This window comes from Rhinolophus sinicus, linkage group LG06, assembly GCF_036562045.2.
Source record: "Rhinolophus sinicus isolate RSC01 linkage group LG06, ASM3656204v1, whole genome shotgun sequence".
Lineage (NCBI taxonomy): Eukaryota > Metazoa > Chordata > Mammalia > Chiroptera > Rhinolophidae > Rhinolophus > Rhinolophus sinicus.
Genome location: NC_133756.1, coordinates 126,185,382 through 126,199,897, shown reverse-complemented (window position 1 = coordinate 126,199,897; position 14,516 = coordinate 126,185,382). Strand labels below are relative to the sequence as shown.

The 14,516-nt window shown below is 42.0% G+C and overlaps 1 protein-coding gene across 13 annotated transcripts in view; it reads left to right on the top strand.

The window, feature by feature from the left end:
* Positions 1-14,516, top strand: part of IRAG1 (inositol 1,4,5-triphosphate receptor associated 1) — a 108,889-nt gene that overhangs the window by 57,662 nt on the left and 36,711 nt on the right. For all 13 annotated transcript variants that reach the window (XM_074335980.1, XM_074335978.1, XM_074335987.1 and 10 more), the window contains 2 exons: positions 930-1,008; positions 12,775-12,898. In XM_074335980.1, the coding sequence (XP_074192081.1) occupies positions 930-1,008; positions 12,775-12,898 (203 nt within the window). The remainder of the gene's footprint in view (positions 1-929; positions 1,009-12,774; positions 12,899-14,516) is intronic.

Genomic DNA, 14,516 nt, shown 5'->3' with positions numbered 1-14,516 from the left:
CTGAGACCTGATTGGCTGTTGGCCTCTGGCTTGCTAAGGAAACAGGTAAAGGGCCCTGTCCTGTGACTTCCATTTGGGCCATGAGTATCTTCGGCTGGCCCCATCATTTCCTTCTTTACCCAGGGGGCAAACCACTCAAGTGGCCTCTGCCACATGGGAGACTGAGAATCCCTTTATAGCACCAGTCACAGGGGCGAAGAGCTGGGTCCGGCATTTCCACTTGGGGGTAGTGGTCTGGTGCTGATGGATGAGGAGCAGGTGTGATCGTACCTGTGCCACATACTGTGGTCGGTATCCCCATTTCTTCCAGGGCTCTACCTGCTGAGGCCCCAGGCAGGATGGTAGCTGCTGGGCCTGCTGCTTTCGGGCATCAACTCTCAGGCCTCATTTGTCTGGAGAGTTTTAACAGCTCAAGAGGTACCATAACAGGCTACTGAGGAACGGAGTGGGGCAGGCCACAACTCCTGGAAGTAGATGCTCACTGCCTAGATCAACAGGGCAAGAAGCTCCAGCAGCTTGGAGCATAGCCATGAACTCACAAAAGATGATTTCCATTGGCAGACCCATACACACGCAGGGGACCCTCCTGTCCCCAGAGCCCTGGGCTCAGCTTCTGCTTGTCCTTTAGCCACAGTGTGACTGGTAGCTCATTCACCAAGGCCCACAGGCAGTTTTTAAAAGCAGACAGTTCTTACTCAAGGAATGTGGTGCCAAGAGTGGGGTTCCAGGCACCTTTATGGGCTGGGAGAAGAGCCACCTTCCTGGTGCCCCTCAGATGTCACCTTGTCATTACTGGCCACCCACCTCTGAGGCTGCACCTAGTGACTCCCACGTGAGGCTGAGTGGTCACAGAGCCATAGACAAAACTGAGAGAAGAGTCCAGCCTGACGTCCTCATCTGAAACATTGTCTTTTGCTTTTTCTAAAAAGGAGCACATCCTGATGAGAAATCAGAATTTAGTGGGGCTCAAGCTTCCAGACCTTAGTGAAGCGGCTGAGCAGGAAAAAGGTAGGTGGGACTGGGGCAGGTGTCTCCTCAGGCCAGGGCTGGATTCATTTTTGCCAGATCAAAGAAGGTGAAAGTGTAAACACTAGACTTCCTGTCAGAGCCTTTGTCTGTTCCAGTGGCAAGAGTGGGCAGTATGTAGAGCAGGCCCTCAGTAAATATTTGCAGGTCAATAAATTAATCCGATCATGTTTCCTGCCCACTTAGAGAACCTCTAAACTTGTCTCCTTCCGACTAGCCCTCCTTCCAGACCCTGCCAACTCTCGTCAGCCTTGTTAGCACCTAGTGGGTCTGGAAGGCTGACTGAACTTTTGATGCTTCCGTTTCCTTTCACACCCAGGAAGCCACCCAAATAGCATAGTTCCTCTTTTCAAGACATCAGAGTCATCTCTAATCTGCTGTCACCACAAAGTCCAGACCCTAGCCCTTCCCTCCCAGTGACTGCCAAGTCCCCACCCAACCATCCTGCCAGACTCATCTTCTGAAAACTGAGACTTTGAGTCTCTGCTCCTTCACCCCCTCATCCCTGGCTCACCTCTCCTGATATCCCGCATCTCATGCTATCCGTGGTGTGTCTCAGCATACAAGCCTTTTGCTTAAGGATTGCCATATGGGTGTGTCGAGGGGACCACCAACCATGTTGGAAGCCCCTGGTGTGAAACGTAGTAACCGACACCTACCTATTCCACATTAATGAGAAGTTTCCTGGAAGTAAAATTTCTGACAGTCTTTTAAGTACCAATTTTTTAAAAATTAAGCCTCTTGAGAGGACATCTTTGAAAAAATGATTCTATGCTGCTCTACTTTTAATTTTTAATTTGTTTATTAAAGCAGATTCAAAACACTAGGAAGATTTATCTTAAAATTTCACCCACAGACCCAATAAAGTCTGAAAAAGCAACAATTTCTATTTTTCCAGTATTTATGCCTACTTATAAATTATTCACAATTTATTTGATGGTAGATATAACTTCCTGTTTCTACTTTTTAAAAATTACTTCATAACTAATTACACATATTTTGACTCGTTCTGATGTTTATCATTTAATGGGTGGGTGCGTACTATCTTTTTGCATTGGTGTCTCTATTGTTGGGTATTTCAGATGTTTATACTTCTTTTAACGATGATGAACAACCCTACCATAAACATCTTTGTACTTGTAGTTTCTTTCTTCCTTTAATTTACTCCCTTGGGATGAATATTCAGGCTTGAGAGTCACTGGGTCAAAGGACAGAAACATTTGTATTTACTGAATTGCCTCCAAAGTATTCAGCTCCCTGCAAAGATTGAGTGAGGAGTCTCCCTGAGAACTACCCGCACTGGACTTGGCTTTGCTTTTGCTCCTTAATACAGTCAGAACCAGATAATCAATAATAATAACAATTACAATGTATTATTAATGGTCTTAGTATGAAATGCCCCTTCATTATTACTTCAATTAATTTGCTAGTGAGCAAGCTCAAACTTAAACTTTTTTTCCCCTTATTGGGTGAATAGCTACTCATCCCTTTACCCATGTGTCCATTTGGGTCTTGGGTTTTTTATTGGTTGGTTTGTTTTTGTTGGTAATATATATAAACTCTATGAATATTAACCCTTTGTTGGCTGTATTTTCTCATACTTTTTTGTTCTATCATTTTTTGCTTTTTAACAAGTTCTGTGTTATTTTAGAGAAATTATAAAGTTTTCATACTACCTTTTTTTGCCTATCTTTTCCTTTGAGAAGTCTTCCATTATTTAAATCATTATAAAAATATTACTTTTCTTTAATTGGGATAGCAAATCTATTTTCTACTAGTTTAGCTGTACTTTGATCTATTCATATTTATTTTGCTAATATCTCTGAAATTTTAAAATACAGGTATCTAAAGAATTAAGATAATGTTATCTCAGTAATATTTTAATGGTGTTTATATTTCTTATTATATTGTGGCTTAGATAATTACATACTACATTCTTTTTTATCTAGTTCAAAGATTAGTTCTGGGCCTTTGATTCTGCTTTATTCTGATCAGAATTGCACCGTTTTAATTGCTGCTGTCTTATACCATGTTTCCCCAAAAATAAGACCTAGCTGGATCATCAGCTGTAATGTGTCTTTTGGAGCAAAAATTAATATAAGATCCAGTCTTGTATTATATTTTATCATATCATATATCATATCATATCATATCATATATAAGACCCATTCTTATAGCATAGTAAAATAAGACTGGGTCCTATACTAATTTTTGCTCTAAAAGATGCATTAGAGCTGATTGTCAGTCTTATTTTCGGGGAAACATGGTATGTTTCAGTGTGAGGTGGGGTTACATTTCCCTCATTCCTCTTCTTTTTTCAGAATATTCATTATAGTCTAGATGCAAAGATTCAATGTTAATTAATGGAAAGACACTGGACAAGAAGTCGGAGGGGTTGAGTCTGTATCAGTTCAGACACCAATTAATGGAGACTTTAAATATGTCCCACCACTTCTGTGGGTCTTGCTCCCTTTGGACTAGGTGACCTCAGAAGGCTCTTAACTTGAACCTAAGATTCAAGGATTCCAGGTCCTTTTCAGTTTGCCTCTTATCTACCTACTTCTCTAAGTGAAATTTATCCATCTTATACAACTTAATTGTGATTGCTCTAAAGCTATGCATTGGATTCAGAAGAACGGTTCTAGTTTTGTTTGTTGTAACTTGTAGATTTTTAAATTATTTAATTCACAAAATTTAGTTCTCACTAAGGCACATGGTTTGTGCCTCTGTCAATTTAGGTATTCCTTTCTTTTTCCTCTAAAATATTTAAGGTTCTTTGTATAGGTCTCCCATATCTTATTGGGGCACATTCTATATGATTTATATTTTTGTTTATTTATGAAGACTTTTTTCATTAGATTTTTCTAGTTGATAAATAGTGGCATAAATGAATGCTGCTTGGTATTATACATGTTTCTTTTTCTATTTTTTTCTATTTTTTTTTAATTGGGGAATATTGGGGAATAGTGTGTTTTTCCAGGACCCATCAGCTCCAAGTTAAGTTGTTGTTTTCAATCTAGTTGTGGAGGGCGCAGCTCACTGGCCCATGTGGTAATTGAACCAGCGACCTTGGTGTTATGAGCACTGTGCTCTAACCAACTGAGCCAACTAGCTGCCCTACATGTTTCTTGTATAATATTATTAACATGGTAGAGTGATTACTATAGTGCTTAACTAGCATTGATTACTATAACTAGAGTGATCACTTACTGTACTAAGCATTTTATGATATATCACACGATGCTCACAAGAATCCTAGGAGGTAGGCCTTATTACACCCATTTTACAGATGAGGAAATTGAGGCTTGTGGAGGTTAAGTTCAAATGGTTATTAATTGATGAAGTCAGGATTGGAACCCACATGTGTCTAAATCCAAAGACTCTTGACCACTTAGTAGAATGCCTTTCTTTTTCAAATTCACAATCTAACCATCTGCTATTTTTTATCAAATTCACTATTTGTCCTAGTTATGTGTGTGTATGTATTTCTCTTGTATCTGTATATGTTTTACTATTTTGCAATATTCTCTAATATGATACTGGTGGTAAGGAGAACTTGCCTTGTTTCTGTTTTTAATTGACTTATTTTTGTGTTTCTCTTTCAAGGATCATGTTGTGTCTGATTATTAAATAAATGCACTATTTTAATTTTTAATTATTTTATGATTTCATATTTTATATCATTATAGAATAAAGATATAATATGTAATAAAATATAAAAATATGTAAAATAAAATATATTAATATTTTATGTTTTGTATATTTCTTATATTTTATGTTTTCATTTTTTTATTTTAAGGAAGTAGTCTTCTCTTCCAAGTTTCAAGATTTGTGTTGAGTTTTATCAAATTGCTTTGGCTATCTGTTGAATCATTTATATTATATAATTTAATATATTAATTAATAATTTTCTATATATAGCAATAAACCCCTTGTGGAATAAGAAGAGTGCTTATTATCTAGGTGGACAGAAATTACAGAGACACTCAAATACTCCATTTCATATTGCGATAGATTGTATAAGGGAGAAGGATCTGGAGGCACTGGAAAAGTCTTCCCTAGAAAAGTGACATTTGAGCAGACATCTAAAGACTGAATGGGAGTTTATTAGGCAAAGAGGAAGAGAAGAAGAACATGCCAGGTAGAGGGAACAGCATGTGCTGAGTCTAAGAGGAAGGAAGAACGAGTGATGCTGGGGAGGTGAGCAGGGCTGCCACACAAGCCTTGCCGGTCCTACTAAGGATTCTAGTGCTCATTCTAAGAGCAGAATGAAACCTCTGAAGATGCTGAACTGGACTTGCATGTCAGAGATTCTTCTGGCTGCTTGTGGACAGTGAGTTGAGCTGGGAGAGGGGTTCAAGAGTGCAGACAGACGGACAAGACAGGCTGTTGAGATAGCCAGGGACAGCCGGGACAAGACCCTCTCCGGGGTGGGAGGGCCTGAGCCTTTTTCATCTCTGCACCCCCCGCATGCAGCCCAGGAACTGGTCCACAGTCAGCTTCACACCTTTGGCTTGAAATGACCTCCAAATGATCGAGACCCAAATATCCTACCAGTGGTCCCTGTGAAGAGCACGGGTTGAATTGTTGGAAAGACCACACGCAGCAGGGAAAAGAGCTCCCCAGTCCTCTGAAACTGAAGGACAGCCAAAGTTCTTAAGACTCCAGAATGTTCTGATAAGGATCTTCCCCCTCTCCAAAAGGAACAGCAAACAATCATCATAAGAAACTCGAGTTTCCCCCATGAGATCATATACACTGTTGTATTTAGAGCCTGTTAAAGGGCCAACCTCCCCAGCTCCCAGGGAGGGCTCCCAAAGCCTTTTGTCCTGGATACAGAGGGAATGAGGCTCTTTGATGCGGCTTCTAGAGTGTAGAAGAAGGAAGTCACAACTCTGGAGACATCAGTCAAACACACGTGATTGCCCACCACATCTCTAGCACTGTCCTATACACTGTGGAGCACAGAGTACAACTTCCCACTTAGCTGGCAAGATAAGAGTTCCACAGCCTTGATGATAGGAATTAAACTGTATTCCAGGTTCCTGCTATAGAATAAAGACCAGTTATCAAATAAAAACATTGTATCGGCTCAGTGAAGTAGCTACTATTACCATCCCCATTTTATAGATGAGCAAACTGAGGCATCTAGAGAACAAGAAACTTGCCCAAGGCTATGTGGTGAGTGGTGAAGCTAGAGCTCTTAACCATACAGATCCTAGAAATGACAGAAATTGGGAGGGAAGGTGAATTTATTGAATGCCTACCATAGTTAATTTTCTGTTGTAAAATTTGATATTTATAGGAGTCAAATTCATTTATCTAATAATTTTACTTCTAAGATCCACCTTGTTCCTGTTAACATTGGATAGTGAGGTGTTGCTGGAGGCAACAGCATGGAGGAAGAAACAGCCAGCTCAGTAGGGGTGAGTAAGTCAGGATAGGTTTCCAGGAGGAGCAGCTTTGAACTGAGGAAGAGAAGGGTATCCCAAGCCGAGGAAACAGCAGGAGCAAAGGCATGCAGGCATCTTCCAGTGCTTAGTATGTTCTGGGAACAGAAGGAATCCATTTAATCAAGTATGGGCCATGTGTCCCAGAGAGATGGGCATCACGGGTGGAGTGTGGGTAGGGATCAGGGAGAGTGACAGCTTTGAGGGGGGCAATTAATGAGTTTGAAGTTCATTCAGGACCTCTTGGAAAGCCACAGAGCCAGTAGGTACGGAAGCATTAGGGTTAAACTGAGTTCGAGGATAATTCTGGACAGATTCTGAAAGTTGGCCTGAACCAGGAGAGGCTGGAGGCAGGGAGACCAGGTAAGAGGGTAAGGAAACAGCCTGGTGAGAGGTGATGAGACTGTGGGCTAAGATAGACAGGTGGGGTGTGGGGAGGGCAGGTTTGAGAGCTATTTGGAGGTCAGTTTGGCAGGACACGTGAAGGGTGGGGTGGAGGGGGAGGCCAGGAAGACCCCCAGGTGTCTGTGTGCGTGGCTGAGAGGATGGTGCCATTACTCAAGGCTGGGGGCACAGAAGCAGCTCACTTGAGAATGAAGACAGTGAGTTTGGCCCTGTTGCATGCCGTGGCGAGCAGCTTGGATGCCACAATCTGACAGACCTGGTTTTGCATTCTGGCTCTACACTAACTAGCTGGGACCCTAGAGAATCTAATTAGTGAGCCTCTGTTTCCTAGCTTGCAGTTTCCCCAGAAAATGAGCTTAGCAATATTTATTTTGCAGGGCTGTTGTAAGGAATGAATGAGAAAGTGTGTCTAATGTATAGTTGACGTTCTGTAAATGGTAGCTGTTGAAAGTGGCTTTTATTATCCTGATCAGGTGGCAATGTCTAGGAAGTGGGTGGATTTCTGGCCCTGAATGTTGAGAGAGGTGTGAGCGGAGACAGAGACATGCAGTGAACGGGCAGTCCTTCCAGACATCCCAGTCTGGGCTCAGAGCCCTCAGTCTCAGGCAATGAAAAGGCCTCCCTGAGAAGATCCATCGGAAGAAAGTTTATCCCTAACCAGTAGCGTTGCCCTTTTCGGGAACATCCTAGGACTCAGGGCACCTTTAAGCAGAATCCCGAAAAGTTACTTTTCCAAGTCCCTGAGATTACCAGAAACAAATGCTTTCATTGGAATGAGGTAGTACAGGCAGATATTTTAAAAATAATTTTATTGCGTTTGTTAAAAATAGCTCCTGCTCATTACTTTAAAATTCAATTAATAGTGAAAAATAGAAAGTAAAAATAGCTTACACCAAAGGTCCCCTTCCCCACAAATACAGGAGGAGGGAAGGAGGAAGGAGAGAAATTATGCTAGATGGCTAGATATACTTTTTGAAATAAAACGCATTAAACTTTAATTGAACTTCAATTAAAGTGAAGTGAAACTGTAGGACTTGCTGAATTTTGGTAATTGCTTCCTCCTGAAAAAAAGAGATTAGTTTTTGAAAGTTTAAAATATATGTTATGAAACACATTACGGGTTTGGAGTCATTAAGGAACGTTTTTTACATTATGTTTCAAATTTGGATTATTGGCTTCCTGCAGAAAAAGATGAAAATGGCAACATTTCTTCCCACCTTCATATTTCTTTTTATCTTACCATCTCCACATATACAAATGATAATTTTTTCTTTTTATATTTTTAAGTTTATAATATTTACATTTTATTCTGTAACCATAATTTCCACAGTTGTTTAGCCTTAAACTTATATGTAAGAGGATTTAATGCTCGCCACCGGTCCCTTTACTATGGCTGCTCATTCCTGATTTTAGGATTTTGATTTCTGTCTTATTTAGCTGGATTTCATTATTCAGTAGTTTTCCTAAAAGGATCCAGAGGTGCCATGTTCCCTGAATTCTAGCATGCTTGAAAATATTGTCTTTATTTTTGAAGGACAACATGGATGGTTCCAAATTCTGGTCACTCCTTCAGAACTTTGTAGATGCTACACTGTGTTAGATGTTGTAGAGAAGTCTGAGACCAGCTGATTTCCAGTACCTCTCAATCCTCACCTCTCCCTGTAGATAGCTTACTCTTTCTAGGAGGGTAGTTGGAGAAGCATATCACACACACACACACACACACACACACACACACACACACACACAGAGGTCTGACAATTAAGTTCGCGAACTCATTCTAGAAAAAGTGAGTGCTACATACCTCATTGCTGAATATCACTATGGTCACTTTCTAAGTACTCCCCTTGGGAAGCTATGCACCAAGGCCAGCACCTAGTCCACCCATCAAAGCAATTTTGGAACTCTTTCTGGAATGGCCATCTGAGCAGTCGTCGTATTACCCTTGATGTCCTGAATGTCACCAAAATGTCCTCCTTTCAATATTTCCTTTATCTTCAGGTAAAGAAAGAAGTCATTGGGGGCCAGATCAGGTGAGTAGGGAGGGTGTTCCAATAGAGTTATTTGTTTACTGACTAAAAACTCCCTCACAGACAGTGCCATGGGAGCTGGTGCATTGTCGTGATGCAAGAGCCATGAATTTTTGGAAAAAAATTCAGATCGTTTTGTCTAACTTTTTCACACAGCCTTTTCAGCACTCCCAAATAGTAAACTTGGTTAACTGTTTGTCCAGTTGATACAAATTCATAAAGAATAATCCCTCTAATATCAAAAAAGTTCAGCAACATTGTTGCAACAAGTTCGTGAACTTAATTGTTAGACTACATATGCTTCCCCCTTAACATGGTATGTTCTTTCAATCTGTAAGTTCAGCTTTTCTCTCAATTGGGGAACATTTTTTTTTCTCTTGTATCTTTGGATATGTTCTTTGTTTCTTTTGTTTTGTCCACTACTTCAGAGACACCATAATCCATAAATTTCTCATCAATAGCTCAAGTGTAGTTCCATTATTCCATCTCCAAACACTTTAATCTTTCCTTTTTCACATTCCTGTGCTCATCTCAATCTCCCCACCCTCCTTACTAATTCAGTTTGAGGCTGTATCTGTTATATTCTTTCATATTTCCAATATATTGGTCAGTTCTATCTTTTTATAATTTCCTGCTTAGTTCTATTATTTTGGTCTTCAAATTGTTTCCTTAAATTGTAATCTTTTCCTATCTTTGTGTGATCTTCTCATTTTAACTCTGATTTCCTATTTTAATTTTTTTTCAGGTTCTAATTTTTCCTTGAGTCAAGGCATTTGTGATATACGTTTTGCACAAACATACATTTTTGCTGTTTATTGCATCTGTGTTTTCACCCTGACATCTGTCCCCTGCATGTTTCCTTCTTTCCTCTATACCTTCCTTCCTTTTTTCCTTCCTCTTTTTAGTATTTTTATATAGTTGCCAGGCCATTTATTTTTCTTTTATTTCTTTTTATATGGGCATAGCTACCTGGATTTTCTCTTTACCTAGATATGTGTAGGTCAGTTTTCGCTGACTCCTTTCTACCTTATCTGAGATCTCGGTCCTCCCTGCAGCACTTAGTTGAGGGTATTTTGTGTCTGCTTTATTACTGCTTAGGTGGTAGAAAAAGGGGAAGTTCAGATGGAGCTGTGGATAATAGTGTTTGTGAGCTTGGTTTCTGTTCTTTTTCCAACTTTGTTCACAGTCTAACACTTAAGTTTATTATACCAAAGTAGGGGCTTATCTTATTCCTTTGGGTGGGGACTAGTGGGTTATAGATTGTTTTATCACTTCAGGGTAGAATTATAGAGACAATCTACCCAGGTATTTATTTTCCAGACTTGACCCAGCTGTTCCCAGCAGCCACTCTTACTGCCCTGTCGGGTAAAGGAAGGAAAAGATAGACAGAATCCATGGAGTTTGGCCACTGCGCTATTTCTCAGAAAGGGGTGTACGGCAGCTTCAACTGCGGCTTTCCAGGCATCTCCTGTCACTCACGCACTCAAAAGAGCTTGTTTTATTTATTCTCTGTTTGTCTTCCTTTCTGGTAAACCCCTCCATATTGTTCTATGCAATCAGTTCTGGTAGGTTACTGTGCATTCGTTCTGTCTTTCCTCTTCTCTCCTCCTCATCAAGAAAAGCAAAGAGTGACACAGGCAGGTTTTTCTCTTGCACAAACATATATTTTTGCTGTTTATTGCATCTGTGTATTGTTATGGTGGAATGGAGATCCTTCTACTCTAGAGAAACATTCTGAACCTCCCCTGCAGGCTGCCTGCCCACTTCCCTTCCCATTCCGTGGTATTGCACTCTTTGTCAGAATTCTCTCCCACATCTTCCTTTCAGTACTGAGTCTTTGAGGGAAGAAGAAAGGGTTATCAAGGGTGGGAGCTCTACATTTATTCCTAGTAAGTTTTGTCTTTCTCTGGCCATTATTTTAAAAGATTATTGCCTTTTTCTGTATTTAAGAGTTGCTGGTCTATTTTGGGTTTTAAATTTTGTTGTTATTGTTGTTACGTTCCTTTTGTTGACTTCAGGAAGAGGTTGGCTGGTTCTGGGATCCAGCAGTTCTCGGATCAGTCTTCAGACAGTCATTTCAGCCGGGCTAGAAGCCCTAATTGCTTTTCTCGGGGGCTGGGCAGTGCTCATCCTAGGGCAGTTTTCTGGGCAAAAGCCCCTGGTATGGCTTTCACTTGATTGTTAGACCTCGAATAGTTCAATCAGTCACATAGGTTTCTCAGGGGCCTACTGCTTAATTCTCTTTCTGCTGGATATTGGAGATACCTAAAGGTAGAGTGAGGCCAGAAGCACCACAGGATTTACCATCTGTCACATGGACATGTCAGAGAGCAATAAATGCCAGGACAGAACTCAAGAGATGACATGTAGCTGAGAGACTATATAGTCCAATCTTATGTTCAGAGAAGGACAGCTGACTGCCTTGTCTCTGACAGATGGCCCTCCAGACTTTGCTGGGATGCATTGAGTACCAGGAAACTGATAAACACCATTCTGTTATTGGAAAGCTCAAAGTACTAGGTTGGTGCAGAAGTAATTGCAGTTTAAAAGGTTAATTGCAAAAACCGCAATTACTTTTGCACCAACCTAATACGTAAGCATTCTTTGCTTTGAGCCGAACTACACGTCCTCTTCTCTCTGTATAATCTCCCTTGGTGATGCTTCTGATTGACATGACTCCCAGTCCTAGCTCCATTTGGATGGCTACCACAACAACGCGTATACTCATGATCTCTGGCCTGGCCTACAATTCTGGAAAATGATAGAGCTGGTTGGAAATCTGCCGGGTTGAAACCCAGGAGAGGGGGTAAAACATGGATAACTATAATGTCCTGCAAGCAAATGGAAAGTAACCATGGTATGGGATGAAGATACCTGACTTGGCTCAAGCGAAAGAGACTTGAGGCTTTTAATCGTAACTGTAGTGTGAGCCCGCAGTCAGGCACAGCCAGTCCGGGCTCGTGAATAACAGATGCCAATGGCAGAGACGTGCCCATGTCCTCCTGAGCTAAGAACTTGGTAAGAGCACGTCTGGGCCTCTGGGACAGCAACAACCAGAATGTGTGCAGACAGGGGATGCTATCTAGAGGCCGTGGGCCATAGTGGGTCCTAATGAGCCATTGGGAAAACAGGGCTAGAGCCTGGAGAAGGAAATCTTTGGGAGCGGTACAAGAGCTGGAGAAAGATTTACGAAAAAGAGAGTATTTGGTTTGTTCTTTCTGCCTTCAGAGCGTAGACCCCAGATAGTTTTAGGAGATAACAAAAGGCTGTTGACTAGGAGGCATCTATTTCTGAGATCTGTAAAATACCTGATGACCTTTGCTTTATCCTGGGATAAAAACCCTGTTTCATTCCTATCTATGGGGATATGGAACCAGATGCTGATTTCTATTCTAGGTAGGCCACAGATGATGGAAATGTTGAACTCATTTGAGGAAGACTAACTGGGCAATAGGCCTCTTGAATAGGCCTCTTGAGAAACCTAACAAAGAAAGTGGATTTTTGTAAACATTATAGCCAAATAGCCAACCAGCTTGCCAGAAACCAACCTCTGGCTCCAGAGTCTGTTTGGCACAATGGGAAGAACTAGACTTGGTTTGAAGTCTGCCTGTGCTATTTACTAGTTCTCTGACCTTAAACAAGTTCTTAACCTTGCTGTGTCTTGGTTTACCCATCTATAAAATGGGATGATTAAGTTTAACTTAATAAATCATTGTGAGGATAAAAGAGCAATTATAAAGTCCCTGGCATATAATTAGGTTCTTATAAATGTTAAAGCTCTTCCTTACCCACTGAATGGCCAACAGTAGTACTGTGATTTCAAACAGACATTCTATTAGCTAAGCACTTTTGTTTTCGTTTAGGGCTCCCTTCTGAACTCTCCCCAGCTATTGAGGAAGAGGAGTCGAAGAGTGGCCTGGACGTCATGCCCAATATATCTGATGTGCTGCTGCGCAAACTGCGGGTCCACAAGTCTCTCCCAGGAAGGTAAAATCAGGGCGTGGGTTGCAGGAGACCTGTATTAGGTGACCCCTGTGTTAGATTCTAGACAGGACATAGAAGAGCACCAGCCTTGATTTTGGACCCCAGGAAGGTCAGAGTCCAGTGGTCCAAATTGGGCAAACGCATCCAAAACAAAAAGAATAATACAGGGCCAGGTGTGGTGGTTCCAACTCAAGGGTAGGTGAGGTTCACCAGAGGCTCATGGTAGCAGAGGGTGGTGGGCCAGGAGACATGATTTTATTCCCACATCCACCATTTACCTATAACTGAGAGATGCTAGGTCTGATATCTGTGTGGATAGAGGTGTAGAACATTTGGAACCACATGAAGAAGGATTGCTTGGAAAACCTACCAGGCTCTTCCACACATGGGAACAAAGTGACTTCACTTCCCAAGCCTCAGCCTCCTCATCTACACAACAGGGATTGTAAGTGCTCTGTTGTTGGTAGGGTGCTGCACCAGCTAAATGAGATGCTATGTGAGCAGGGACGTGGACCAGCTCACGACAGGCCCTGGACAGTGGGGTTGAAAAGGGAATAGCTCGGAATATGAAGGAGAGAAGATAGGGTACCACTCAGCGATGGGGACTGGGTGGGCACCTGCATGTCAGCAACCCGGACACTGGACTGTTGGGGGAGAAAGGCAGTTTAGGAGGAACTCTCAGACATAACCGCATGCCCCAATTTGGGGGTAAATATGAAAGGAAAACAAGTTTTTTCTCCATGGGTGTGATGTGTGCAAATTCCACACTGTAATCACCTAAAATACAGTCATCAGGGCACCATTCAGAGGGACCTAGCAACTAAACCAATATCAGGAAAAGTGCTAGAAACAAGTGAGAAACAGGCTGCATGCACAGCTGGAGGAGGGCATGTGTTGGGCCAGTTCACATTCATGGAAGGCAGAGAAGGGGTGTTAGAGACAGGAAACCAAAGGAGAAGCACCCCAAGTGCACAGCGTCATTTTCTGTTTGTGACAACCCAGTGAAGCAGAAAAGGAAGATTTTGTTTTCTCTGCATTGAGGGAACAGAGAAGCAAAGCAACACGCTGGCAAGTGATGGAGTTAGGAATTGAATTTAGGGGGGACTGATTCCAGACCTAATGCCTCTGCAGCTGTGCCAGGGGCCTGTCAGAAGTACCAACATGATCACCAGTGCTCTTCAGTCTGCAAGGCACAAGGCTGGTCACGAGTGTGGTTGGCTTCTTTTTCCCTTGTGAAGTTGAAGGTAATTAGTATGCTTAGGGCACACCTCCAGCTACTAAATTTCCCCAGCTTCCCCAGGAAAGGGAGACTGAGCAGTTCTGTCTTCCTTGAGTAAATGAGCAGCTGCTGGCTGCCGACCATGAGGCCTCTCTGGGTTTGCATGGTCAACGAATGAGATGAGCTTCTGAAGCACTGAGGTCAGGGGCTCACAGGCATTGCGTCCATAGCCACGCCGCCTGTCCCCAGCCGCCCTGCTCCTACCACCAAACCAGGCTCCCTGCTTCTGGCCTCAGTAGAGGCTGTTTCCAAATTGGGCCCTTGGTTGGGCCAAGAACTCTCTAGCTCTGGTTTGGGGTTTGGGATAGATGGACAAACCGAAGGAAGCCAGAGTGCCAAGAT